Source organism: Heterodontus francisci, chromosome 14, assembly GCF_036365525.1.
Source record: "Heterodontus francisci isolate sHetFra1 chromosome 14, sHetFra1.hap1, whole genome shotgun sequence".
Taxonomy (NCBI): Eukaryota; Metazoa; Chordata; class Chondrichthyes; order Heterodontiformes; family Heterodontidae; genus Heterodontus; species Heterodontus francisci.
This window is the reverse complement of record NC_090384.1, coordinates 93,507,069-93,532,636: the sequence shown is the minus strand read 5'-3', so window position 1 is coordinate 93,532,636 and position 25,568 is coordinate 93,507,069. Positions and strand designations below refer to the sequence as shown.

The 25,568-nt window shown below is 42.1% G+C and overlaps 1 protein-coding gene across 3 annotated transcripts in view; it reads right to left on the bottom strand.

Moving 5' to 3' along the window:
- Nucleotides 1–25,568, bottom strand: part of ano1a (anoctamin 1, calcium activated chloride channel a) — a 235,581-nt gene that overhangs the window by 21,328 nt on the left and 188,685 nt on the right. For all 3 annotated transcript variants that reach the window (XM_068046540.1, XM_068046542.1, XM_068046543.1), the window contains 3 exons: nt 18,386–18,531; nt 10,675–10,827; nt 3,201–3,253 (listed from right to left, as the gene is read on the bottom strand). In XM_068046540.1, coding sequence (XP_067902641.1) covers nt 3,201–3,253; nt 10,675–10,827; nt 18,386–18,531 — 352 coding nt within the window. The remainder of the gene's footprint in view (nt 1–3,200; nt 3,254–10,674; nt 10,828–18,385; nt 18,532–25,568) is intronic.

Sequence of the window (25,568 nt, the reverse complement as noted above, 5' to 3'; positions counted from 1 at the left end):
GGGAGATTGCAACAGAACTTGGAAGAAGATAGCCCCACTCCTGGCTATCTTTCTCTCTCACGAATCTCCAGATCTACTGAAGTCACCTAAACCTCAAGAGAGAAAAGACTCCTACATCGAAACAATTCTTAAAGCGTGTACTGGACCCCAATGAAACAGCAAGACTTACTGGCAATCAAAGACTCTACATCGAACTCAAAGGACTGTAAATAAATCCCAGCTATTGCCTCAGACTTTTCCCCTTTATTGTTTCTACTTCTCTGTCTCTATCTTGTGTGTGTTTATCACGTACGCATGCCAGTGTGGTCACATTGCGTATTCATAGTTGTTAACCAGATTAGAGTTGAAGGTTAATAAACTTCCATCTGTCTTGTTTAAATCTAAGAAACCTGTCTGGTTGATTTCTTTGCCTTACAATTGGAGAGCAGTGAACAAGGATTCAATGAGGGGGAGCTAAACACACAGTGCTTTTAAGATTAAACCCAGTTATGGTCAAATCAGGCAAAGGCTGAGAGGGAACCCCTAGACCCCTTTCTCACCTGGTCATAACATCTGTTACATAGTTGAACCCATTCACTTTACATGTTTCATCACACTGGCTCATGTAGCATCTCTATTTCCAGTGAATTTGTACACATTGTTCCTATTTTTAAATTAGTTATTCCTTTAAGATTGCTCTATTCAAGAACTCTGCCTAGGAAGCTGAAAAAGCTGAAAACATGCTGGAATAATTTGCCCTGCAGTTTTATTCCCTCCCCACTCCACCCATACCCCTCCAATCTCCGCCTCTCCCCCTCCCCCCAACCTTATCCATTGGCCCTGCATGACAACTTCCTTTCATAACGCAAGCAAAGTCATGAACTCTCCACACAGGATGGATGGCATGAGCTTGTATCTCACCATTCGTTCACGGGATGTGGACGTCGCTGGCTAACCAGCATTTATTACACATCCCTAATTGCCCTTGAGAAGGTGGCGGTGAGCAGTCTTCTTGAACTGCTGCAGTCCTTGGGGTGTAGATACACCCACACTGCTGTTTTCTTAGACTTTGTAGCGGTTTTGATACAACTTAGGGGCGGCACAGTGGCGCAGTGGTTAGCACCGCAGCCTCACAGCTCCAGCGACCTGGGTTCAATTCTGGGTACTGCCGGTGTGAAGTTTGCAAGTTCTCCCCATGTCTGCGTGGGTTTTCTCCGGGTGCTCCGGTTTCCTCCCACAAGCCAAAAGACTTGCAGGTTGGTAGGTAAATTGGCTATTATAAATTGCCCCTAGTATAGGTAGGTGGTAGGGAAATATATAGGGACAGGTGGGGATGTGGTAGGAATATGGGATTAGTGTAGGATTAGTATAAATGGGTGGCTGATGGTCGGCACAGACTCGGTGGGCCGAAGGGCCTGTTTCAGTGCTGTATCACTAAACTGAGTGGCTTGCTATTGGCATTTCAGAGGTTTTTTTTTTATAAAAGAGTCAACCACATTTGGATCTGGAGTCACAGGTAGGCCAGATCAGGTAAGGACAGCAAATTTCCTTCCCTAAAGGAACATTAGTGAACCAGATGGGCTTTTACAACAATCGACAATGGTTTCATGGCCACTATTATGGAGACTTGCCTTTAATTCCAGATTTATTAACTGAATTCAAATTTCACCATGTGCTGTGGTAGGATTCGAACCCATGTCCCGACAGCATTAGCCTGGGCCTCTAGATTACTAGTCCAGTGACATTACCACTACACCACCACCTCTCCTGCATATTGAGGTATCAATGCCCTGTGCCACCAAATGATACCTTTCTTAATGCTGTAACCGTGCAATGACAATGAACCAGCTTGCCCTTAACCCAACAGCTGAAGGAGTTACATTTTATTTGACTCAACATAGTTTCCAAGTAAGGTAAAATTATCACTTTCAAAATAGTCAAATCCAAACTAAAGCTGGATCATAAAGATGCATGAACTGACTGGCTCCAGTTCATAAATCTAATTTAAGAAAAGCACCATCAGTCTTGATTGTGTATACAATGTGCCATTATTTATACAAAAGGTATTTTTTCTTCTGCATAAATCAAGTTTAAAACTTTTAAAAAAGGTCTAAAAAGAAATAAAACATGTGGCAGCCATCCCATTACCTTCAAAACAATAGAACTCCCACACATTAGCCTTCATTATTTGAATGTTCCACTGTCAGCCATGAGCAAACATGGGTCAATAGGCTGGCTTCAAATCTTTTACGTTGATTCCACTTACATAAAGTTAACTATGTGGAGTTGATGAACTGATAATTTAGCCCATTTTGCCTTGGTTAATATTTTATTGACTGTAGTGTTGTTTGGACAACTTGTTGATTATGCAGAGCACTGCATTGTGGTGTAGCAGAACATTGGAGTACAAGGGAGCTCCGCAGAGTACTGGAAAGGAGTTTAGTCATTCACTGTATTGAGCTCTAGATCTCAGCCATATTGCTGTAGAAAAGCAGAGAGTGACCAGATTGCTCTTCAATGAACAGGAAGGATTTGGAAAGGTAGCTGTCGTTGTATAAGTGTCGTGCACTTGTGTGCTTCTTAGCAGTTTGCTCAAGATGGGCAAAAATGGAAGCCTAGAGTCAGTTACCATCAGGTAGTATGTGCTTGATGTTGCATAATGACCTCATATAACCACAATCATCTGTACGCAAAATCAAATAATGCAACCAACATAGCTGCTGGAGGTGATTTTTTATGTAGCAACTCACAGTAGCTCTTGTTCTATGTAACGGTATTACTGAAACACAGCTTGCAGAATGCTGAACACTGACAGTGTTACTGGGAAGGCTCAGTGCGGTAGTCTCTATGTCTAGCCTTGGGAAAAGCTACTTCAGATGGCTCTGAGAAAGATTAAACATATAACAGGCACAGAGAGATCCCATTCTCTCAGTTTCACAGATCATCAATAATTAGTTTTCACCCAAAGCTTAATTTGCTAATTTTTCTCATGTTTTTGGACATAGTCTTGCCTCCAGCTTTGTTGTTGTTCTGAGCAGAATATCCTCAAAAATGCCATGCAATGTTTTCATAAAATTGAATGAAAATAATTGGCAGACACAAGTGTTGAGATACTTAGAGCAAATGTACACATTCATAACCAGTTACGTTGGTATTAAACAGTGCGATGGGAAATTCATGAAGTAAGGGACACTTTATCTTTCAAATAAACACATACTTACATTAATGATGACTGCCAACTTCCCAATCCCTCTGAGAATGTTGTACCAGATACCTAAATGCAACAGGAAAACCTTTACTCGCTTTTGCATCAATTTGGGTATTGTCAAGTTTGTTTCATGCTACTTCCCTATATGGCAGCAATATCTTACATTGAATCAATTACTGTCAAAAAGAACAAATCCAACCTGAACTGAATTCTTGTTATTCATTCATACAGGTAGTTACACAACACTGGAAAATGACTCAGCAGGTCAACCTTAGAATATATAATCATAACCACTGATAAAGCTATTACATAAAACAACAGTCAACTGAGACAGCACCACTACTGCATTGTCCATACATTTTGATGGATTCCAACTCAATGGACTAGGTGCCATAGTGGAAGTGCATAATAATGTACAAAAGACCTTAACCTGAATAATTGAGATAGAAAGCCAAAGACCACTCTTCGGGTTTCTTCTGTATTGGATGACAATAAGCTCAAATGTCTCACACTGAACACTGGTAAGGCTTGGAAAATTGTTCTGAGTTTCAAGCAGTAGAAAGTTTGCTCACAGGCTAAAGCATTCTCCACCAACTTCTACTTTGGTAATGATGGTTGGACTCTGAATAACAAGGGTCAGAAAACACTGGTGGGAGTAATTTATAGGCCCCCGAACAGTTGGTATACTGTTGCGTGGAGCATTAAACGAAAATAATTGGAGCTTGTAACAAAGACAATGTAATAATCATGCGGTACATTAATCTTCATATGGACTGGACCAATCAAATTGGCCAAGATAGTCTGGAAGATGAGGTGGTGGAATGCTTTTGTGAATGTTTTCTGGAACAATACAGTGTGGAACAGACTCGGGGTAAAGCTATTTTAGATTTAGTATCGTGCAACGAGGCAGGTGTAATTAGTATTCTCGTAGTAAAAGATCCGCTGGGAAGAAGTGATAATACAACTGAATTCCATATTAAGTTTGAAAGTGACATACTCTAGTCCCAAACAAAAATCTTAAACTTGAAAAAAAAACAATTACACAGGTATGAAGGGAGAGCTGGCTAAGGTTGATTGGGTAAAAATGTATGGCAGTAAATAGACAGTGAGAAACCTCTAAAGGAACAATTCAAAGCATTCAGCAAAAATACATTCCATTAAAAAAAACTCAGCAAGAAAGATCCATTGGTGGCTTACTCAGGAGGTTAATGATAGTATTAGGTTAAAAGAAGTGGCTTATAATGTTGCAAAGAATAGTAATAGGCCTGAGGATTGGGAGTGTTTTAAAAAACAGCAAAGGGTGACCAAAAGTTGATAAAAAGAGAAAAAAATAGAATGAGAGTAAACTAGCCAGGAATATAAAAACAGATTTTAAGCATATAAAAAGTGCGAGCAAATGAAATAAACATTGGCCCCTTAGAGGCAGAAACATGGGGAATGAATAAAGGCAGAGACATTGAACAAATATTCTGTGCCTTTTTTTGTTCGCTTGTGGGATGTGGGCGACAATGGCTAGGCCAGCATTTATTACCCATCCCTAATTGCCCTTGAGAAGGTGGTGGTGAGCTGGCTTCTTGAACTGCTGCAGTCCATGTGAGGTAGGTACACCAACAGTGCTGTTAGGAAGGGAGTTCCAGGATTTTGATGCAGCGGCAGTGTAAGAACAGCGATATAGTTCCAAGTCAGGATGGTGTGTGACTTGGAGGGGAAGATGCAGGTGGTGGTGTTCCCATGTATTTGCTGCCCTTGTCCTTCTAGGTGGCAGAGGTCGCGGGTTTGGAAGATGCTGTCTAAGGAGCCTTGGTGCAGTGCATCTTGTAGATGGTACACACTGCTGCCACTGTGCATCGGTGGTGGAGGGAGTGAATGTTTGTGGATGGGGTGCCAATCAAGCGGGCTGCTTTGTTCTGGATGGTGTCGTGCTTCTTGAGTGTTGTTGGAGCTGCACCCATCCAGGCAAGTGGAGAATATTTCATCACACTCCTAACTTGTGCCTTGTAGATGGTGGACAGGCTTTGGGGAGTCAGGAGGTGAGTTATTCGCCACAGGATTCCTAGCCTCTGACCTGCTCTTGTAGCCACGGTATTTATATGGCTACTCCAGTTCAGTTTCTAGTCAATGGTAACCCCCAGGCTGTTGATAGTGGGGGATTCAGTGATTGTAATGCCAAATTTCCAGTATGCTATGAGGAGGATACAAAGAGGCAGCAAAGAGATATAGATAGGTTAAGTTAGTAGGCAACAAGGTGGAAGATGGAGTATAATGTGGGGAATTGTAAGGTTATTCACTTTGGTGGTAAGAACAGAAAAACAGAATATTTTTTAAAAGGCATGAAATTTCCATATGTTCATAAAGACTTGTGTGTATGATATAAGGGACACAAAGTTAGCATGCATGTACAGCAAGGGGATTTGAGTACAAGAATAAGGAAATCTTGCTACAGGGCTGTTGTGAAACCACATCTGGAATACCTTATGTAGTTTTGGTGCCCATATTTAAGGAAAAATATACTTGCCTTGGAGACGGTACAGTGGAGGTTCACTAGATTGGTTCCTGGGATGAGAGGATTGTCCTATGTTGATAGGCTAAGTACACTGGGCCCAAACTCTCTGGAGTTTAGAAGAATGAGAGGTGACTTCTTTGAAACATAGAAGATTCTGAAGGGGCTTGACAGGGTAGACACAGAGGGGTTGTTTCCCCTGCCTGGGGAATCTACAGCACGGGGACACAGTTTCAGGATAAGATGCTGATCATTTAGGACTGAGATGAGGAAAATTTTCTTCACTCAGAGGGTTGTGAATCTTTGGAATTTGCTACCCCAGATAGTTATGGATTTTTCATTGTTGAATATATTTAAGTCAGAGATAGATTTTTGATCTCAGGGAATCAAAGAATATGAGGAGTGGGTGGGAAAGTGGAGTGCAGGCAGAAGATCAGCCGTGATCGTACTGAATTGCAGAGCAGGCTCGAGGGGCCGTGTGGTCTATTCCTACTCACGTTAAGCACTTCCAGTGAGTGATGCTGAGAGGAACTACCACAGGCAGAATAATGGGCTGTATGGAGCTTTTCTGCTTGCATTTGGTGTTCAAACTTTTGAATTGATACAGAATGTGGAGGTGTAGGAGCAGCTAACCTGTCCCTAAATGTGTTCCTAAATATGGAAATCTGGCTGAACAGCAAGTTCAGTCCTAATGTTGCACAGGATTAATCAGCTGCTCACATGTCCAGGCCCAGGGAAGGGTGCCATGCTCATGGTTATGGGCCAATGTCGAAACCAGGGAATTGTTTGGTGGTGTTGGAGGAAGAGCTAGATTCCTCGAGGGACTATGGCTGTTTACAGGCAGAGGATCTTTCAGGAAGAGGACTTGTGTTTTCTTTAAAACAAAGATGAGGAAGGCAATGGAAAACCATCTCACGTACTCTTTCCCTAGTCATATTGCTCAATTCTCATGGAAGTTTAAAAAAAAGGGAAGCACTTACGAGCAACTAAGAGGAAAGCGCAGGATCGTGAGGCACGAAGAAATGAACAGAGGGCCTGCCCTTAGGCAGATCACTTCTATTACACATGCCCAGTATGGAAAAGGATAGGGAGTCATAAGTTTGGGACATTTTCCCAAAAGGCAGCAGGTACAGAAATTAATTAAAAAAGCTAATGAAACATTGGCCTCTTTCTAAAGGGGACTGAAATAAAAAGGGGTAGATGTTGTTACAATTATACAAAGCTCTGGTTGAACCCCAATTTATAGCATGGCATTCGGTTCTGGGCATTGCACCTCAGCAAGGAGATACTGGCCTTGGAAGGGGTACAGTGCAAATTCATCAGAATGATGATACCAGGGCTAAAAGGGTTGAATTAGGAGGACAAATTGCATAGATGATGCTTGTACTCCATTGAGTATAGAAGATTAAGGGGTGATCTAACTGGGGTGTTTAAGATAATTAAAAAGGATTTGATAAGGCAGAGAGAGAGAGAGAGAGAGAGAGAGCGAGAGAAAGCATTTCCTCTGGCGGGAGAGTCCAGAACAAGGGGGCATAACCTTAAATTTGGAGGTAGACCATTCAGAGGTGATGTCGAGAAGTACTTCTTCACATGAAGCAATAGCAGAAATCTGTCACCCAGTCCTGCAAACCTTGTTCTATGCTTGGCCGACTGAAATTTTCAAAACTGACTAATAAATTTTTGCCAAACGAGGGCCTTAAAAGGTTATGGAACCCACGGTGGGAAATAGTATTAAGATGCAGATCAACCAAGTTCTAACTGAATGGCAGAACAGGGTCGAGGGGCTGAATGGCCTACTCCTGTTGCTAGGCCCAACTTACAAGACCATGCTTTTCTCTTCTGTCAACTAGGTCAACATTGCTAACACCTGCAATTTACTCATGAACTCCATAATTTGAGGGCTTTTAAAAAAAAAAAAATACTTTCATGCAGAAATTTTAGATGTCTTTATTTTTATTCCTGCAAAAAGTTATTTTGTGAGGGTTTTTTTTGTGTTTCACAAGCATTTAAAAAAAAACTTCCACAAGTCACAGCACTCTCAAGTAATCACATCAATGCTGCTGCTAGTTTAAGCAAGGATAATTATTCTAGCTGAGTTAGATAACAGTTAATGTTTTGTTGACCAACCTTGGAATATTGGCTATTTCTAGAACTTCCCAACATATGGTGTATGAAGCCAGAAAACCTGATGGCTGATATCTCCCACAAAGTAAAATCTGGGAATTAGCTTAGTGACTAGTTTCCATGATTTACAGATGCTACTGAAATTTAAACAGCTACTTTTTGTCTTAAAATGTGTTAACTCCTTGTTTACGATGTAATACATCCCAGCTTCAGACTATAGGCAAGTTTCGATTCCAGTGTAATGCAAACTCAGAAAACAAAGTAAATACCAAGGGCCGCCAATCTCCCTCATTTATCGGTTGGAGACTTGGGCGGAGAAATGGCAGATGGAGTTTAATCCGGACAAATGTGAGGTAATGCATTTTGGAAGATCTAATGCAGGTGGGAAGTATACAGTAAATGGCAGAACCCTTAGGAGTATTTACAGGCAGAGAGATCTGGGCGTACAGGTCCACAGGTCACTGAAAGTGGCAATGCAGGTGGATAAGGTAGTCAAGAAGGCATATGGCATGCTTGCCTTCATCGGTCGGGGCATAGAGTATAAAAATTGGCAAGTCATGCTGCAGCTGTACAGAACTGTAGTTAGGCCACACTTAGAATATTGCGTGCAATTCTGGTCGCCACACTACCAGAAGGAGGCTTTGGAGAGGGTACAGAAGAGGTTTACCAGGATGTTGCCTGGTCTGGAGTGCATTAGCTATGAAGAGAGGTTGGATAAACTCGGATTGTTTTCACTGGAACGACAGAGGTGGAAGGGCGACATGATAGAGGTTTACAAAATTATGAGCAGCATGGACAGAGTGGATAGTCAGAAGCTTTTTCCCAGGGGAGAAGAGTCAGTTACTAGGGGACATAGGTTTAAGGTGAGAGGGGCAAAGTTTAGAGGGGATGTGCGAGGCAAGTTCTTTACACAGAGGGTGGCGAGTGCCTGGAACTTGTTGCCAGGGGAGATGGTGGAAGCAGGTACGATAGCGACGTTTAAGAGGCATCTTTTGACAAATACATGAATAGGATGGGAATAGAGGGATACGGTCCCCAGAAGTGCAGGAGGTTTTAGTTTAGGCAGGCATCAAGATCGGCACAGGCTTGGAGGGCCGAATGGCCTGTTCCTGTGCTGTACTGTTCTTTGTTCTTAAGCATCTGCGTTTGTGGGAATATTTCCTATTTCCTTGAACTACTTACTTGCTCTCCTTTCTCTCCCCATCCCTTGAATGTTATTTTAGTTTAATCGATAATCCTTATTAATCTGATCCAGAAAGTTATTTCTTTAAGGTACATGGCTAACAAAATGGAAGAATGGGCTCATCAGGCCGACTCTGCTTCTGACACGATCTTAAATGGGCCTTGCATGACTGACTGGCCTTTTATGATCTATTTTCTTTTCATTGCAGAGAACCAGTACATTTGTCCCTTTGTGTTTACTTCAAAGTGTGCACTTTGAACCACGAGACTGATGAGTCAGGGCTTCCTATTGATCTGATATGGGATACTTAAGATGTTTAACATATTTTCCTAGTCAGACTGATCAGTCGTCACAGATCCACCTCTTCAAACTAAAGGCCCAAATATTTTAGCAAAAGATCAGACCCCTCATCCTTGCTTTAATTAAGTTATGTAATTTATGGTTCCTGTCTAGATTGGCTTAATTAGCAGGGACTTCATCACAACATTTCAAGGTTTTAAGTCTCTCTGTTGAAGTTAATTTACAACTAAAAAAACAGCTATCTGGAAGTAAAACAGAAGTGCTGGAAATAAAAGTAAAATCACACTTGCCGTAACTTTGGAGAGTGGTTACTTGCTCCTGTGAAGGGACCTTTTTCCTTTCCTTTGATCTTTCCACACCATAAGCACACAAGCAGTTAGATGACCTGCTGCTAGGCATTTTATTTTGCCTCTGAAGTGAATTGCCACCTCCCCTCCCCCACGTTTTTGAGGGTAAGGGAAAAGGAGGAAAACTTGTTTTCTGGTCAGTTGAATGCAAAACGAATGAGACTGCCAAACCCCATCCAACGTAACCATTCTGGGTTGCATTGTGATGGGGCTCCTAAATGCTGCATTGCTACAGTAGCCAGAGGATCAACTTACTGGCCCTTGTGTAGGCCCATAAATATAAAAGCAGAAAAAGTGCTCGCAAAGAGTGATATGAGTGGAAAGGAAAGTGCAGGATTTACTGAGCCCGACAGTAAAAAGTGATTGGAAAAGCCCCAGACATTAAATCAAACTTGTTTTTGTGAGTGCAAGTGATCGTTGCAATTGCATCCATTTATTCATCTTGCATGGCGAGGCATTGTAATTCCAATTTGTAAAACCAAATTCCCCGTTAGTGGTATCATCACTACTTAAATCAAAATTAAGCAGCATGAACAAAAGCTTAACAGGATAAATACCAACTATAATTGAATTCTTTAACACCACCTTTTTGAAAAAAAAAACAAAAATGAAAACATTTTAGGTTGGTTATAGTAACACCTAGTTTGTAAATATCATTTGTTTACAAAATAAGTTCTTGTAGTTCAGTTGGACATCATGGATTTTACAGCACAACACAGGCCTTTCGGTCCATCGCACATGTGCTGGCTCTCCTAAAGAGCTGAGCAGTTAGTCCCATTCCCCTGCAACCTTTTTCCTTTTGAAGTTTATATCCAATTCCCTTTTGAAAGTTGCTATTGAATCTGTTTCCACCACCCTTTCAGACAGTGCATTTCAGATCATAACTCACACATAAAAACGTAGCATTTATTATAAGGAGACTAAGTATCTAACTGATCAGTAACAGATATGTCCTAAAATGTGTCTAGTCAGAAACCACAGTCTCTTATTTTCTCTCTAACAATAATAATTAATAATGATAAAATTTACTGACCAATATCCTTTGCTTTTGATGCATTGGGTCTTCTGAGCTCACTGGTAAATTTTTTAGCATCAAGACGAATTTCAATGACGTTGTTCAGTAGTGCAAATAGTGGAGCGAGTGGGAAGGAGGCAACAAACAGGGTCACGAATCCAAACTGGATAACTGCAGAAAGGGCAATTCACATTTTAAGTGTTCAGGATGGCAACAATTTAGCAGTTATGTGTATTCAATAAAATGGAGAATTTAAGTATTGCTGAAAATAGAGACATGTTGTCTAAGCTTTTCGTCTTGTACTCATCAGGACAATCGCAAGAATACCAATGTAAGGGAAAACAACTTATATTACATGCGAAGAGAGTGCTGATTGGTTGGCAAGTGAACTCTGATTGGTAGAGGCATTGCCATGGAGAATGCACCCATTTACAGTGACTGACAGTTAACGGCCAAGCTTACATGGAGAATTACACCAGAGGCTATTGGCTATTTCTGAATAGGATTTTAGTGCCCAAAAAAAAATGCAATGTGCACTAATTTTGACCCAGATTTTGTGACCAATAGCAAAGTGATAGTGCTCGCCACTGAGCTTGAAGAAAGCTACCCACAAAGCTCTAGCGATCTCTGTGTCGTGGATCTGTCCCTTCCCGACATTGGTCTGAATCTGGCACCAAGGCAAAGGAATCTCCGGGTTTCCAGTGATGTCATCAAGCAGGGTAAGCAGCCAATCACATTGAAGAATTCTCTCAGACAACAAACCAGGAAATTAAACACACTGATGATCCTTTCACTAAGTTTTATAAAGAGCAAAATGTGTGTGATTGGCAACATCAAACTTGAAATATCAAACTTGTAAAAAAAATAAATAAAAAATTTGGAATTTATCATACTGGAGAAATTTGACATTCCACAAATAGCGAATTTAGTTTTCCAAGGCCTGAGGGGTTTTCCAGCAATAATTTTGAACTTAATACACCGTTGAAAAATCCAGTTACACCTCATTCGACAGGGTGTAACTTTTTCAAGTGTTTTTACAGCAAGACTAATAGCAGAAGTGTAGAAGTCAACGTCAGTTCAGTGATTTCTAATTTATTGCAATTTGATTGCCACTCGGTGTACTTCAACAGCGTACCCTATGGAAGAATCACTAACAGCAGCTGCTGGATTTCCACGGTTTGCTGTGCATGTGCAGACTCTAGAAATGGCTGTCAATTTCAGAGGAGTAATAATGGCAAATCGTTTTGCTGTCATCATGACTGTAAAAATTGGGCCTTTTAAAAAAAAAACAGAATGACAGTGAATGGTATCAAACAATATAAAACCTCTGCTGTATTTTGCACTGCACAGATAAACCAATATATTTCACACTAGTGCTGTAAAATTTCTCATTGCTGATGGATTGGATGGGCATGGAGAACTGCAAATAAAATGTCAAGCTCAGGTGTAATCTGTAGCTTGTGACAGCCAAAGGACACTATTATTTCTTCAGCTTAACTGTACACAACAGGTATTTAAGGTTAGACATTATGCCAATTCTAAACCCTTGGTCCCTAGGTGTCCAGGTGTGTACCAGTCTGAATAACCTTAGTTCCGAATCACTGCAAGAATTGCGGAATTCCAGGAATCTCTCTAAGATCTTTCTTGTATGATTTACTCATCATTGAGCATTCAGGGATGAATCAGTTGGATTGCTAGTGTTTCAGTGACACTGTAGTTCCCCCTATCATGTGGGATGCTGGTCTGAGACAGGCAAAGTATTGACTTACACATTATGTAAAAGGTGAAACTTAAGAGGGGTGAACTGAGATTCTAAATTTTGGAGATACAATGCAATTCAGTTTAGTCTGATGATTAACACTGAGCTTTTAACCAAAAAAAAACATAGAATTTAACAATTGGAGGAGTGAAAAAAAATCTAGGTTTTTGCATATAAAAAGATTAAATCATGCAGAAGGAATATTTAGGTTATACTACAAGGCAGCAACAAGTGGAAAGGCTCACCTCAACTATAGCTGAGCCAAAGTAAAACCTCTGAAGGAAACGAATGATTAGTTTGATATTTTATCCACTTTCTCCCTTAGTTCAATTCTTTCTCACTTTCAAAACAACAGCTGGCTAAAGCCCACAGGATTAGCATCCCTGTTGCACATTCCAAAACAGAGCATCAATTCAGGTTTGAAAGACAATTTATAAATATTTGGTTAGAAACTCTGGAGAATGTAATCTGTCAGAAAGCTGGATGAGGCGAGGAAGTTTCACAGTTTCGCTGTTACTGGGAAACACTTTTGTGAATGGGCCATCATTAAATAAGCATTGCTGTTTAATATTGTTGATCCAGTCAGCAGAAAGCAGCCCATGGAAGACTTTACAGCTTTCTATGGAAAACCCACCATCGAAACAGGAACGAATGTTGCATTTATAGCGTGCCTTTCATGTACTTGTGACATCCCAAAACACAGCCAATTAATTACTTCTGAAGTGCCGTCACTCTTCTTTACTAAATAAACACAATTGCCAATTTACAAACAGCAAGTCCCACATGCAACAATGAGGAAAACAAGAAATCATATCCATTGTTGATTGAGGGATAAATGGATTCTGGGACACCTCCACCGCTCTTCCAATAGGGCCATGGAATCTTTTATGTCCACTAAACTTGGTTTAATACCCCATCAGAAAGACAGCACCAAAGACATTGCAGGATTCCCTCAGCCTAGAGTAAGACTTGAACCCACAACCATCTAATGCGAGAATATGGCCGAGCCAAACTAAAAGGATTAGTAAAATGCAGTGGGGGTCTTGGCACTCAATTTATATGCATCGTTTAGTTTTGGTGCAAAGGTGATCTTATAGTGGGAATGCACCTTTAAGATAATTTGATGGTTTTGTTCTGAAATTGATCCAGAAGAGAAGAACAGTGGACAGCTTTCTATGTGAGAGAAAGCAAGAGACGTACAAATGTGTGATACTGTTGAAAAGAAGCAGCTAGCTGTTACCATCTTGAAAATTTTAACTTTTAGGTGGCGCTTAGGCATGATTCTCTACACTGGAGAGCTAGTCATCTGTCAGGAATTTCACAAGATTTTGCTTGCTTTGAGAAGAAATCACTTGGCAAGAATTTCTAAGGATGCAGTTTTAATAAGCTACCAGCATGAGAATCTACATGCATGTATAGTGCACCACCTCCCCTCCACCATCCCTGACAGTTATTTTCCAAAGTTAGAACAGACAGGATGTCAGTGTTCACTTCTCAGTACTGTTTATAAAGTGTCCAGAAGGCCCAACAGTGAGATAGAGTCTCACTAGTTAGCCAGAATGCATTTGGGAGTCAGGCATAACAGCACAAGGCACGATTCAAAACCATTTGCTTAAGCAGGTCAGAAGTTGCGCATTGGAGGAGGAAGATTTATACGGCAGTTAACAACCATCCCATCTGCACGTATGAGCCATGGCCTTTTAATACGGTCGAGGGAACAGATTTCACAGAAGACAACTCTCTGAGGAAGATCTAATATCACAGCAAAGTGAGTCAAACTAACAAACTGTGAAATTACAGGCTGTAAATGATTTAATAAATTTCACAAAATGCTTCCTACTCACAACAAATTAATTTTTCATTCAAGTCCTTTGTTTCTCACATTAAAGCGAATAAGCAACAGAGAGATCAACTAATTGGATATTGTTTCCCTTAGTCTTGTGAATTAGATCATAGATATTGTGAGGTCAAGAACCTCTTTCCCACATGTGGTATCTCTGGATTAACATCTGGATATTCAGAGCAAGATTCCAGGAAGCTGGAAAATTGGACCAAAAATAGTCCACAAAAATAGGCTGAACTTTACATTTTCAATTCCAAGCCCAAATGAAGAAGCAAAGATAATGTGAGTACGTGAGTATGGATACATCACACAGCTGGTGCAATATCAAGGGTTTTGATAGAATAAATAAGGAGAAACTGCTTCTATTGGTAGAAGGGTCGGTAGCCAGAGGCCACAAATTTAAATGTGACTGGCAAAAGAACTGGAGGCGAGATGAGAATTTTTTTTCATGCAGTGAGTTACAATGATCGGGAATGCACTGAAAGGCTGGTGAAAGTAGATTCAATAATAACTTTCAAATAGGACTTGAAGTAGAAAAATTTGCAGGGCTATGGGGAAAGAGCAGGGGAGTGGGACTAATTGGATATCCGATTTAAAGAGCCACCATAGGTATGATGGGCCAAATGGCTGCCTATTGGGCTGTATCATTCTAGGATCATATCTATATAACAGAAAACAATATTGTTTTATGTGGTGATAATTACTTGTGTCCTATAAATATAATTACAAAATGGATACAGAGTGAATCCTACTTTAAGATCAATGGCTTCACAATAAGTCTGAAATTTACTCAATAGGTGGGCAGGAATGCAGCACTTCTAACCAATACTTATTGAGAAAGGAATGAAATGCAGACATTATACCAGCCTAACATTATTTAGCAACACCTCTGGAAAAATGGATGTTTACAAATTAAGCAGCTTCCAAGCAGGAGTCCTGCTTAAAAGGGTGAAACCTAAGTGAAATTTGCATGATGTTGACAAGACACTGTCACTGCATCATAACATCAGCTCATCACATTCTCTCCACACTTTTTACGAAACAGGAACAGGAACATAAAAAATTCTGAGACCATTTCACACACATGGAAAACCACACTGTAGTTTAGGGAATGTGGAAAATTAAGTCATAGAAATTAGCACAGAGAAACCCACATTCAGAAAGCTGGCAAAGCCTCATTATGTAGTTGCATTATGGTGTGAACTTCGAGGAACCAGGACCAAGTTGCCACACTAAATGCAGTTTCTGTGCCAGCAAAAGACAATTACATCTGAAATTGGACTTAATAGGATGCCAGTTTTAAACTTTGCTCAGCAGTACACAAGCTCATGAATCTTTAGTCTTAATGGCAACTACACCCTTAAGACAAGCTTTAGAAAGCAATTGGGAGATATTTGTAACACAGCTAAAATAAAACCCCCAAAATAATAAAAGTTACTGAAACAAAATTAAAACTTTGAGAAGTAGATCCAGCAACTCAAAAAGCTGAGATTTCACCACTGCTAGAGGTTTATGTGCAAAATTCAATACAAAACTTCTTTCTCATCAAAAATATTTATTGCTAAATTTCCTAGGACATAACATTGTCCTGTTAAGTTGGTAAATTTCAGTACATCAACTTACAAATTCTACATCCCAAGAAAAGACCATCTCAAATCTTTGCTTTCCCTCAGTTTTGTGTGCTGAAACATTAGGCATCAAATTCTGACTGGTTGCTCTACTGGCAAAGCAGCAATGAAGCTGACCTCAAGTCTGCCCAAATTAGGAGCCCCAGGAGCACCTTTAAAGGCACAACAGCAAAATGGAAGTATATGCATGATGCTCTGACAGAGAGTAGGAGGCTCAGGAAGTGCCTATCTATAAAATAAAATTTTCCAGTCTTTAGCTCCCAATTGTGTCAGCTGCAAAACTCTCTTTTGGAAGGTGTTCAATCCCCTCTGGGATTAATTACCCTTGTCTGCAAGACTTCGGTGGCCTCTCCTGGGCCACATTGGAACTCATGCCAGCTTTCAGCTGGTGCAGATTCCACTGAGGCCTTTAAAGTGCATGCTGGGCAAAACTCCTGGGAACACCCCCAGATAGGCAATGGACCTTGTTTTAGGCAGGGGGAAAGACAGAACAGGGTGAGGCTCTTTTCTCTAGAAAAAAAGAGAAGGCTGAAGGGTGATCTAATTGAGGTTTTTAAAATTACGAAGGGTAGACATAAAGATGATATTTTCACTTGCAGGGGTTAGGGGGCAGGTGGTCCAAAACTAGGGTTCCTAAATATACAGTAGTCAGTATAAATCTAACAAGGAATGTTGGAGAAACTTCTTTACCTAAGGAGTGGTTGGAATGTGAAAGTCACTATCACAAGAAGTTGTTGAGGCAAAAAGCATTGATACATTTATGAGGAAGCTAGATAAACAAATGAGGAAGTAACAGAAGGATATACTGAAAGGGTTGGTTGAATTAGTGTGAAGAGGGTCATGTAGAGCATGAGCACTGGGATAGACCAGTTGGACCAAATGGCTTGTTTCTATGTAATTTTTGCCCTGTTACATTCAAAAACTGAAAATGGCTCAGTTGTAGAATAAGGTGGAATCATAGTACTGGGGTCTCCACTTTCTTCAGAGCCTTCTTCCAACTGATATGCTAAGTTTGCACCAAGGGCCAAGTCAGAATTTTGGGTGTATAATAAATTAGTTTCTTACCTATGAGGATTTTATAAGAAGAGTGATGACCTAAAGCTCAGATGCTCAAATTCAATCCTCCCTGCATCTCTATCATATTAACTTCTCTGCACATTGCAACTTAGTGCATTTCCTAATTTTTTTTTGATTAGATTTAACATTTTACTATCCTGCCTGAAGTTATTCAATGTTTAGGTCCAGTGTGGTGCCCCCTCCCTCCAAATAGTAATTGCTTGATTTGGTGATCTGATCAAGGGCTTTAAAATGTTAAAAAAGATTTGATATTTTCTCTGTATCGACCCTGTTTCCTCTTGTGGAGGAATCAAAAGCAAGTAAGAGCTCGTCAATTCAGCAGCAAAATTCAGAAGCAATTTTTCACAAAATTGTAGAAATCTGGAATTCTTTTCATCAAAACAACATGGATGCAAGAACAATTGGAGAATTCAAGAATGTGATTGATATATTTGTTAGGTAACGATATCAAGGGATATGGAGCAAAGGTGTATAAATGGAGTTCGGATGGAGGTCAACCATGAACTGATGAACAGTAGAATAGGCTCAAGGTGTTCAATGGCCACTCTTATGCCTATTTCTGGTCTGACTCTGTGTTTGATCACATCCTGAAAATACCACTAGCTGACAGATGCACACATAAAAAGGCACCACATTCAAGCTAGAACTATTTAATCGAGAAAACCTAAATGAAGGATCAGGCCAGCAAAGCAGGACACCATTAAGCTTGAAAAGAATAATATGATGAGGCAGATCAAGACATAGTGCTTAGAAAAAATTCCAAAGCCTGGGCTGTAAAGTTTGTAGATTATAGCAGAGAGGAAGGGATGAGGGAGATGAGTTGCTCCAAGGTTATAACGTCTTAGGAAAGCACAATTTAGTATTTATTTACAAGCAGTTTTGATTTCAACAGAGGGGTCGGCGGAGGGGTGGGTGTTAGAATAGTGTCTAAGAGTATTTATACTATTCTAATCTAGACCCAGAAAGACAACTTCTCACTACTGTCACTAACATCACCAGGCGCAGGCTTGGAGGGCCGAATGGCCTGTTCCTGTGCTGTACTGTTCTTTGTTAACATAGCACTGCTCATGTAAAAGGAACATTTCAGCACTTTACAACAGGTGGATCCCAGACAGGACGTAAAGGAAATAAAGAAACGGAAGATGAGAAATGGCATGATGGAGGATATTTCTAAAAAGCAAACAGAGACATAGTAAGTTGAAGCAGTTTTGAGAGGAATTCACACAGATGTGGCATTTAATGGTTGGAGAGAATGAAGCAGAGCAGGTACTGAATGGAGTCGCTACAGATCACTCATTACTAAAGAAATTAACACCTTATGAAAATGACAATGACTATGACTGTTACCTGATTATCTTTCTTTGTGCTCACCAAGATAAACACATGGATGCACTATACTGCAATTTGAAGAAACATACTCACTCATTTCCATGTATTCTGGAGTGAGACCAGCATATGGCTCCAAGTTGTAGTCAAGTTCATATTGCCGGGGTGCCTTGCAATTGCTATCAGTTTCCAGTTTGGCCTCTCTTTTTGCCTTTATATATCGTATTAGTTTCTTCAGTTTCCTGAAAAAGTACAATTCTATTATTAAAACCTGCACATATCTACTGAAATCAGATCCAAGTTTCAACAATGTGGAATGCTGGTGCAGCAAGGAAGATAGGGAGTAGTTTCTTCCCCATCATTTCTCACTTGAGACATTTGTACATACATAATTTATCAGGATGAGGGTGACACTTGCAGGATTGCATTAACTGCCCATCCCTAGTTGCTTACTTACTAGGCCACTTCAGAGGGCAATAAGAGTCAACCAGGGTGTAAACCTGGAGTTATGTAAAAGGTCAGACCTGGTAGGGGTGAGAAGAACCCTTCCCTGAGCGTCATTAGTGAACCAGGTAGATCTTTATGACAAAATGATAGCTTTTATGGTTATTCTACCCTCACCCCTCCTCCCTCCACCCCATGGTGCCAACCCACAAATAATTAAAGTTAATTCAATTCAGTTTTACAACCATGGGATTTGAACTGTGAGCCATTGGAGTACTAGTGCAGGACCATAACCACTACACTGCTGTGCTCTGTGTTAGTCATAGTTAAAGCTAAAAACTGATATAACTTCATGCAATGGTGTGCATGCATGTGGGTGTGGAGGAGGGAAGCAGGTGGGGAGGTGGCAATGAAGGGAGAAAGAACAAATCTGTCTTAGTTGCTCCTCACTTGCCTTCACAAAGTTGACTAAAAAGTTGACTAATAGAGGTTGACCAATGCTTTGGTAGAGGAATGGTGTGAAGTAGGAAGAGCTCCAAATTGATATTGGGTACAAACAAAATATAATAAAATGCAAAACATAAATGGAATAAAACTGCACTTTATACTTGAATACATGCACCTCAGCAGAAGCAAGAATACAGACCAGCCAGAAATCCCAAGAGATAGAACAAAGAAGCAAACCAGGCCATGACTAGTGTCTCAATTGATGTCTAAAGTATTCATTCTAACACTTTTAAGATAATCAGCCTTTTACGTCGTGGTGACTGAGTTGAGGAACAGTGGTTGGGATTTTATCTGGGTGACAGGTTTTCTTAGCCACCAGCTAAAGCACTGGCGAGAGCCCTTTGTTGCCTCCTCTGGGAAAGGCCTGCCATATTACGTGCCAATTAGCCACTTAAGTGGACAGCGGCGGGCCTTCCCGGGGATTAAGGACCCCAGCGACGGAAGTCCTGCCTGCTGAGAGCTGGCGGCCAATCAGAGGCCGGCATTTCTTCAACTGAACAGCGTCACATCAGAGGCGGTGGATGCAGCCGGTACTGGACTCAGGAATTAGGGTGGAGGTCATGGAGGAGGAGAACATAGGGTGATTGGCAGCAGGGGCAAGAGGGTGGCTCTCAGCAGGCCCCACTTCTTGATGCTGGGTCCCTCAATCAGGAACCAAGTTCATTTTAACAAGGGACCATGGCCCCACCACCAAAGATCAAGCCATTGCTTCCAGGACTGTCACTAACCTCATCTCCTCTGGAGATCTTCCCTCCACTGCTGCCAACCTCATCGTGCCCCCAACCCCAAACAACCCACTTCTACCTCCTTCCCAAAATTCACAAACAGGACTGGCCTTCAGTCGTTTCAGCCTGTTCCTGCCCCACTGAACTGATTTCTTCCCATTTCAACTAGGACTGTCTGAGAGATCTCCGCTTCTTCTTTGAACAAAGGCCCAACCAGTCCCCATCCACCACCACCCTCCTCCGCCTGGCTGAATTTGTTCCCACATTGAACAACATCTCAGTTAACTCAACTCATTTTCTCTAAATAGAAGATGCTGGTATGCTTGCCTTTTCATTGGATATGTGGAACATTCCTTGCTCCAGTCCTACTCAGGCTCCCTCCCTCACCTCTTTTTCCAGTACATTGATGACTGTATCGGTGCCGTTTCCTGCTCTTGCCCTGAACTGGAAAATTTCATCAACTTTACTTCCAATTTCCACCCTTCTCTCACCTTCATATGGTCCATCTCCAACTCTTCCCTCCCTTTATTCGACTTCTGTCTCCATTTCTGGTGATAGGCGAACAACAAATGTTCACTATAAGCCCAATGACTCCAACAGCTACCTTGACTACACTTCCTCACGCCCTGCTTCCTGTAAGGACTCCATTTGATTCTCCCAGTTTCTCTGTCTCAGTCACATCTGTTCTGATGATGCAACTTTTCATACCAGCACTTGATGTCTTCCTTTTTCCTCATCTGAGGATTCTCTCCAACTGTGGTTGATGGAGCCCTCACCCATGTCTGACCCAGTTGTCACACCTCTGCTCTCACCCCTTGCCCTCCTTCCCACAGCCACAATAGTGTTCCCCTTGTCCTCACCTTCCATCCCACAAGCCTCCATATTCAACAGACCATCCTCTGCCATTTCTGTCACTTCCAGTGTGATGCCACTACCAAACAAACAGATCATCCCTTTCTACTTCCTTTCAGCTTTCTAAAAGGGACTACTCCCTCCACGACACCCGGTCAACTCCTCAAGCACCCTCCACACCCCTTCCCCCTTCCCATGGCACCTTTCCAGGCAAGCACAGGAGATGCACCACCTGTCTCTTTAGCTCCTCTGTTCTCACCATTCAAGGCCCCAAACACTTTTTCCAGGTGAAACAGCAATTTGTGTGTATCTTTTATGATTTTGTATGCTGTATTTGTTGCTTATAATGTGCATGCTCTACATTGGGGAGGTCAAACGCAGATTGTATGACTGCTTTGTGGAACACCTCTGTTCAGTCTACAAACATGGCCCCAAGCTTCAGGTCACCTCTCATTTTAATTCTCCACATTGCATATTTCGGTCTTACTCATCTTATTTTTGCGTTTGGACAGAAGCTGATCATTCTGCCATTCACACCTCCTCTAGACACATCGGGCTGGATGCACCTGCAGGCTGCCAAGTCGCCACGATCTACCGCGCGGCGGCTCATTTAAATTCCCGGGTCGGCCCGCATTCCCGCCCCACCCCCAAATCATGTGGAGGGGGCAGGGTGTCTGACACTGACAATGGAGTCAGCTGCCTGTGCGCAGGCGTGGCGCCATTTTTAAAGGGCAGCCAGCCCTGCCAGTCAATTTAAATTTTGAAAGAAATAGCTCCCCAAAATGTACAGAATAAAATTCTAAAGCCCCTTTCCCACCCCCTAATGATTGAATGAAGTATCTACCCTTTTCCCCCAAAACACTTAGCTTTGGAATATGACCACCCCCACAAACTGTACAAAGTTCACAGTTCACTCCTTCCCACTATCCCCTACACTCATGACGATTATTTGACCCCGTTTCCCCCCCCCCACCCCCCACCTTTCCCGCACTAGAAATCTCAATTCCCCACCCCCCTCTCCACCAGTGTCTCGCCTGCTTTCCCCAGATAGGGAAGTGAAGGTACGGGAGTGCCTGCCCACTGCACTGAAGATTATGGTGGGCCATAAAAATGGGAACCTCTCGTGACCTCAGTTACTGTTGTAATGCAGGAAACGTTGGAGCCAATTGGCACACAGCAAGATCCCTTTAAACAGCAATGAAATAATGCCCAGATAATCTGTTTTGGGTGTTGGTCGAGGGATAAGTATTGGTCAGCACAGGGGAGAACTCCCCACCTCTTTAAAATAGTGCTGTGGGATCTTTTGCATCCACTTGATAGGGCTGTCTCCTCTCAAAGATAGCACCTCCAACAGTGCAGCTCTCCCTCAGTACTGCACTGGAGTGTCTGTCTAGATTTTGTGCCCAAGTCACTGCAGCGGGATTTGAACCCATGACCACCTTACTCAGAGATGAGTACTGCCACTGAGCCATGGCTGATGCCTATCAGATAAAGAACTGAGGAGCAAGTATGGATAGAATTTGTATGTGGACGTTGTATTATGTGCCAAGGAAAAGGAAAACCATTATGCAAGCCAGGTAATTCTCTCTCACTCAGTCAGTCAACTTCCACATACAAATGAGCTTGCCCAGATGTACAGAGTCACCATTCTGTTTGACAGAATGGACTTGGGGAACAGCATCAAACCAATCATCTTCAGCTGCCAAACTAAACGGACAAAGCTTTGTAAAAATACACATTAACGCCATGCAGCTGATGTGCAGATGTAACTACTTTGTATGTCAGCCTATGATACTTCAGTTATGTAGACAGGTTAGAGAAGCTGGGATTATTTCTTTAGAGCTGAGAAGGTTAAAGGGAGATTTAGCTGACATGCTCAAAATTATGAACGATTTTGACAGTTTCCCCTGATGCACTCTGTTTCCCTGGCAGGAGGGTCAGTAACCAAAAGGACACAGTTTTCAGATAACTGGCAAAAAGAACCAGAGAGGAGATGATGAGAATTGTTTCTATATAAAATGCAGTGTGTTATTACCAACTGGAATGCACTGCCTGAAAGGACAGTGGAAGCAGATTCAATAGGAACTTTCAAAAGGAAATTTGATATATATTTAAACAGGGAAACATTTCCAGGGCTATGGAGAGCAGGGCAGTGGCACCAATGGATAGCTCTTTTAAAGAGCCAGCACAGGTATGATGGGCCAAATGGCCACCTTCTGTGCTGCAAGAGTCTATGATATGGTCACAGCATGAGTAGAGTAGGTTTTAGCTTTTTCTGATGGTTCCCAACAAGTCCAGGAATAATGCAATGAAGCACACTCGATGATCTATTTGGCTAGATGATATCTTGTGGTTTATCTCTGTCTGGATGATGACCTACTCATTGGTATGTGGAGGATGAACTACTGAGGAATAATTTGAGTCATCTAGTTGAGTATTTTCCTTATTCATTCAAAATATACTGATTTAACTGTAAGTGCTGATGATATCACAGGAACTGGCCGGGCCGGGTCACTGTTTGGCAACTTAAGGGAGTTGAAACAACATACACAAGGAGACAAGATTCCTCAGATAATACAGGCAGACGTTAAATCAACTCCTTTGTACAGTGATGCACAGTAACTCTTCTTAACTAGTTTCTCCAATAACATGTCCGCTTTTTAAACAAAAATATTCAATAAAACCCAAAATAAGAAAAGACTAAACAAATAAATGGCTTTTTGTCACTTACCAGAAGGCGAAATCCTGCCTTTCAGAATTCGGAGGCAGATGTTTGGCGAGATGGCACTACTGCCACTGACTTCACCCCACCCCAGCACAAGTTCCAGAGAGGGGCGGGATTTTCCCTGGGGGCTTCAGGACCCGGCTGTCAGCCTCAAATAGGGGTCAGAAGCCTGCATTGTGTGGGGGAAAACAGTCAGCCAACTGTGATTTTCCCCAGAGTGTCCAGACAGCGGGTTTACCATCCAATTCACAACAGTGGGTGGGCTCTACAAGCTGGGGGGGGCCAATAGGAAGGCCTCCAGCTCAGAAGCAGCAGCGTGATGCCTTTTCAGATAAGTGAGAGCGCGCCCCAAGAATGAGGCACCTTCTCTCCAACTTTAAATTTTAAAAAGCCCTTTGTAGCCAGGCCACCATTGTTCAGAGGTGGGGGTGTGGGGATGGTGGTGACGGTCGCAGGAGCCCCTCCTGAGCTGTGTGCGGCTGCAGCTGAAGCCAAGCAGACAGGGCAATCCATACAGCCTGCCTGGAGCGCTGACCACCCCTCCTGCCTTGTTTCTGGGAGGCCGCTAAACTTTCCCTCGCCGCTTACGAGTAGCTGCAGGCAGACTGGAAAATTCTAGTTGGCTTCAGACAATCGGCCTTTAATTAGTTGGATTGACTACCTGCCATTTGTGGGCAGTTGGCCCTATTGCTACCCCACCCCATCACCCCCCCCCCGCCCTCCACCCCCATCTTGCCTCCAGGAAAATGGCCTGGGGGCAGGATGGAGCCAGGGAACCGGCCTGCTGCCTGGCGGTGTGAAATATCACCCATTTGACTTCGTGTCTGCCCCAACTCGGGGCCTAAAAATGCAACCCAGGGTCATGTAGAGTCAGGACAGAGGCCCATGGCTGTAGCAAAGTTACTTCAAGCCCAAGGACCAGATGGGACGAAAGGAAAAGAGGCACATTTTTTTCTTTGTTTAGTTCAGAGACAAATGGGCCACTTAGAAACTGCAGCCAGTCCTTCAATGATCAATCACCATTTGCTTTTGGATGAAAAGGCCCCAATTTAGGGGTACAAGGGGACCAAGGCCTACTCTCACCATACGTAGGTCTAACTGGGCAGTATTTCCAGGGTAGTTCGGGAATGTCTTCAGACACACCCTTGATATGTCCACCGTGGATCCTAAGCAGCACCTGGGTTGCACACTAAAGTACAGCAACAAACCCTCAACACCCTCTTCCACAACTGGGCTACTTGTTCTGCAGAATTTATTCCCCTCCTTATTTAAGCATCAATACAAATCGAAGAGATACGACGGAGATCTGATTGAAATGTACAAAATTTTGAGGGGCCGGGATAGAGTGGAAGTGAAGGGCCTATTTAACATAGCAGAGAGGTCAGTGACTGGGGGCATAGATTTAAAGTGATTAGCAGAAACATTAGAGGGGAGATGAGGAAAACTTTTTTCACCCAGAGGGTGGTGGGGGTCTGGAACTCACTGCCTGAAAGGGTAGTTAAGGCAGAAACCCTCACCTCATTCAACAGGTGTCTGGACATGCACTTCAAATGCCGTAATCTGCAGGGCTATGGTCCAAACATTGGAAGGTGGGATTAGAATGGGTGGATTGTTTTACGGCCGGCACAGACATGATGGGCCAAGTGGCCTCTTTCTAGGTTGCAAACTTTCTATGATTCTATGACAGCAGAGTGTGGAAAACGATTTAAACCTCACAGATGCATTGGCTCGATACTTCACAAGTGATCAATGAATCACGGTGATCTCTGCAAATGAATTATAAATCATACAGCAAGATTCTTCATTGAATGTGCCTTTTCGACCACTTTGGCCAAGTATTAAAATGATAAAAAATTATATAATATACACACACAAATACACGATATGTTAAATAGGGTCTCAATTGACAGCCAGCTTGTAGAATTCACTTGGCCACACTGCCATGAAACCTCTTCCTACACTCCAGTCCACACACAGTCTGTTCTAGGGTCTCATGTCAACTTTATGAAACATAAAAGATAATTAA